A 3,776-nucleotide genomic window follows, 5' to 3' on the forward strand; every position below is an offset into this window, starting at 1 on the left:
TCTTTGTATTATGTGCTGCCCTGTTTTTATCCCTGTTTTAGATTGTTGCTACATGTTTTTGGATTCTACAATAATAACAATAAATAAAGGGGAGCTCCAACAACAGACAGCAAGCATTAATAGCGAAATCCCCACCTTGAAATCCTCCAATAGCTTCTACTAAGCAATACAGTTAGAGACAAATGATTTCTACTGAAAATCACTTAGAGAATCTCCCAAGAACTATTGAAAATAATTGAAACTAAGCAAATTTGACCACAAAACTGATGGAATCCCAACATAAAATTTAAAACAATTGATTATCCATTTTTTGCAAGAGTTTGGCTCACAAAGATTTGTGTTCAGAGCAATATGATATTTTCTTAAATCTAGTTATGGGTCAGCCCGAGATAAATCAAAATGAGAAAAAATGATTGATTATTCAGATTCTGCAAACGTGGTTCAAAAAAAGTGTATTCGAGCAATCTAGTCTTTTCTAAAAATGTAAGTGTATGTATTATGTAATGTTAAAGCTGGACTTGTATTTACAAAATTAGAGAAGAAAAGAAAAACTTGAAGTGGAGATTTTGAAAGGAGCAATTAACAGAATGTCTATATACTTATCCAAAATATCCCAGTTACTTCATAATAACTTTCTTGCACAAAAATAAGGTTTTGATGTTAATTTACTGGTCGCTGAAAAGGAGGTCTGCATAGTTGCAGCACCTAGATAAAAAATAAATGTAATAACTCCTAAAATACAGATGTTGGAATTAATCAAATTCCAAACTTATGAACAATCCTCTTATCTGTTTTTCTCAAGCCATTCGATAATGCCTTTCTCAGCCTCAGACATCTCCTCCTTCTTGTTTCTAAGGGACCCTTCAATAAATTCAAAATAATCTTTGTAGTTGCGCTTATAGTAATCATCTAGCCTCTGCAATATGTCATAGAATGCGGGTCAGATGTAAAAGGGGAGATTCCTTTCCTCTGCCTTCTCTTTCACTGTCTCAAAGAGAAGAGTGCACACCAACACAAGAAGGAAGGAAAGAACAAACAGAAATTCTCACCTCCTTGGCATATTTAGCCTTGTTTGCTTTGGACTTCTCTAAAAGCTCTGTTGTACAAGCATATTCAATGTCAGCCATTTCATTCTACTTTTTCAAAATTAAAAACATTGACACAATCATTGGAGGCCACCCAACCCTTCATGCTGTTGTGATGAAAACGTGTACAAATCCCCTGCTTCTAGATTTACCTCTTGGTTTATGTATATAGGCACAGTGGCATTCGTTAAAGTTGGAGTTGGAGACCAGGAAGGAGTTTCACAAAGGTCAACACAATGAATGGAAGAACACTGGAACTAATCCTTACTGGACCGTATTTGAATTGGATAATTGGATAAAAACATTTTTTGAATGCTGTTTTTGGATTCGATTTTGAGAGTGTTTTTTCATCATTGTTTCAGATCATATACCATGATCCATCATCAGGATGAAGAGAGAAAGCATAACAAGAAGTTCCTTGTGATGGATCACTGAATGTAATCTGAGACATTGATGAAAAACACTCACAGAATCAGATCCAGAGACATCTACCTTCATGTCTACAGAAATAGAGAGAGGTCCATTGGAGGTCCATTGAACTGAAGATTGGCAATCACAATGGGTGCAGGAGTTAATAGCTCTAAGCCGAGATAGGCCTAGTTATGCACATTAGGGGAAGTCTAAATGGGCTGGCAAGTACCATCATAATAAGTGCAAAGGCTTTGGACTTCATACCTATTCGACCATAAAAGCACTGAAGAAGACACTATCTATAATACAAAGTTTGCAGGTAGAGGGATCTCCACAGATGGGAATCACAATAAGTGCAAGAACATAGAAACTGATCTCTTCGCCATATTAAACATGGTATGCACACCTAGTTTAATGAGATAGGAGCAAGGAAAGGTCTTAAGGAGTGGATGAAGGCCACAAGATGGAAGCAGGGAGAATTCTAAGAGTCAAAAAACTTTTTTAACAATCATAGACTGCTCAGACTGATTTTGAGGAAATAATTAGACTTTGATCTTAAGAAATGCATGTTGTGGCCAATGCAATAATATCATGTATATCTTAGATGATAAGTTAACTTGTGCAAATCCTGCTAATTAGCAAGTTTGATTTCTTGGATAAATTTGTCAAAAGCTTAGCAAGAAAGCAGACAATAAAATACCCTTCATTGCAAGAACACTGAAACAAATAGCCCTGACCGATCTGAATCTATGCTGCTAATTGCCAATCAAAACCAAACCTTCCAATAAACTTATTATTCCTCAAGGTCATTTAGGCCTTTTTTCCTCATTTCAGAGCACGTCCACAGAAGCAATGCTCGTACTGTATCATATGGTTAAGATTTAAAATAGGTCCATGTAATTCAAAACCACGACCACAGATGCGTAAACCCAAATGCCCTTGTGCTATACACAATTCGCTGCAAACCCTCCATCGTTTAAAAGAAACAAATAAAATAAAATAAAATAAAAACACAAACAATCATCCAGACTATAATAACAATACCTAGTTTGTGTTCCAATTATGCACCCTGGACTGTAGAAGTAGCTCACTTTTTTAATTGTGGCCATTTGCAGAAAAAAGACATAATATATAAGGAACTTACTTTCTATAAGCTCATTTCCTTTGGTGTTCACTGTTTCAGCTGTAGCAATGCAGGGGAGGAACGCCGAGTTTAGTAGCAGTGCAGGAAATGTGGATGCCAATAAAGCATTTCTCCTTCCAAGGGTTTTTGAGCATGGGGATGAAGATTTGAGCGCATAACTAATTTGTGGGCTTCCTGCGAATACAGACGTGTTGTAATATCCAGTGGTTATGTGGCTGATTCGAGGAATGGAGGTGAAGGCTGTGAGAAAAATTGAAGCAGACATCGTTTGGAAAGGGGATAAATATTTTAGATATCATTGTTAATATCATGGGGACTGCAAAGAGGCAGATCTTTGGGGAATTTTTAAGGGTCAATTAAAAGGGAAGAAAAGGTTAAAAATCGTTTACAATAATAGTAACAGTAACATTAACATGGGACTATCTTATATGTTTTTTTAAAAATATTTAAGGTAGCTAATGAGGGGGCTTAAGCTCCATTTTTGAGAAAGTGGGTAGTGTCATTAATAAAATTTCATTTTGTTAAAAGATTATTTGGAATCTTCTCTTTTTTTTCTACTTTTTAGCAAGAATTGCCCCACCAACTTAAGGATGTTATTTGCCACTTGTCACTTTTAAACTTTTGATATTAGAAAAAAATTGATTTTTTTGTTATTTTTATGCACAATATAGAGAATAAGGAAGTTATTATTAATTTCATTACACCACCAACTTCCTAAAATTTTGGAGCTTAAATTTTTTAGCTGAAGTAGACCACATAATTTATGAGACCGCTAGCTATATAAGAAATCCTTAAAAATAGGAAGTGGCTCCAACTTTATTTTTTTAGGAAGCCCCCTCCCATGGGACCCAACCTAATTCTACTACAAATGATGCCCACATATCATATTTCACATTTTCTATTTCATGATAGATTTGAACTTGTGGCCTCTCTTTAAGTGTATAAGTTCTCCATCAATATAATTTCTAGAAGTAATAAATAGGAGACAAGGAGGGATCCAAAATTAGGTTTCTCCATTAGACTTTAGTTATTAGAAATATATATAATGTCGATGAGTTTTAGTAGCTATGTTTAGTTTACAAACTTTGATTGATAAATCTTTGGAAATGAGAAAACAATCTTTTCCAAAATTTAAT

At 34.9% G+C, this 3,776-nt stretch overlaps 1 protein-coding gene across 1 annotated transcript; it reads right to left on the reverse strand.

The window, feature by feature from the left end:
• Window positions 1-564: 564 nt before the first annotated feature.
• LOC149566419 (photosystem I reaction center subunit N) lies at window positions 565-2,993 on the reverse strand. The gene is made up of 3 exons (XM_089819771.1): window positions 2,641-2,993; window positions 1,050-1,096; window positions 565-916 (listed from the first exon to the last, which is right to left on the reverse strand). The coding sequence occupies exons 1-3, from the start codon at window positions 2,903-2,905 to the stop codon at window positions 785-787; spliced, it is 444 nt and encodes a 147-aa protein (XP_089675897.1). The 5' UTR covers window positions 2,906-2,993; the 3' UTR covers window positions 565-784.
• Between the last annotated feature and the right edge of the window lie 783 nt (window positions 2,994-3,776).

Source organism: Cupressus sempervirens, chromosome 3, assembly GCF_028749045.1.
Source record: "Cupressus sempervirens isolate cs-2001-9-10 chromosome 3, ASM2874904v1, whole genome shotgun sequence".
NCBI classification, from domain to species: domain Eukaryota; kingdom Viridiplantae; phylum Streptophyta; class Pinopsida; order Cupressales; family Cupressaceae; genus Cupressus; species Cupressus sempervirens.

What these genes read in the sequence shown, in the direction of transcription:
- LOC149566419 (XM_089819771.1), bottom strand. Translation starts at nt 2,905, where the DNA reads ATGTCTGCTTCAATTTTTCTCACAGCCTTCACCTCCATTCCTCGAATC. An exon ending in AGGAAATGAGCTTATAGAAA is followed by an intron (nt 1,097 to 2,640) that starts GTAAGTTCCTTA and finishes CTTGTACAACAG; the next exon opens with AGCTTTTAGAGAAGTCCAAA. An exon ending in AGGCTAAATATGCCAAGGAG is followed by an intron (nt 917 to 1,049) that starts GTGAGAATTTCT and finishes GACATATTGCAG; the next exon opens with AGGCTAGATGATTACTATAA.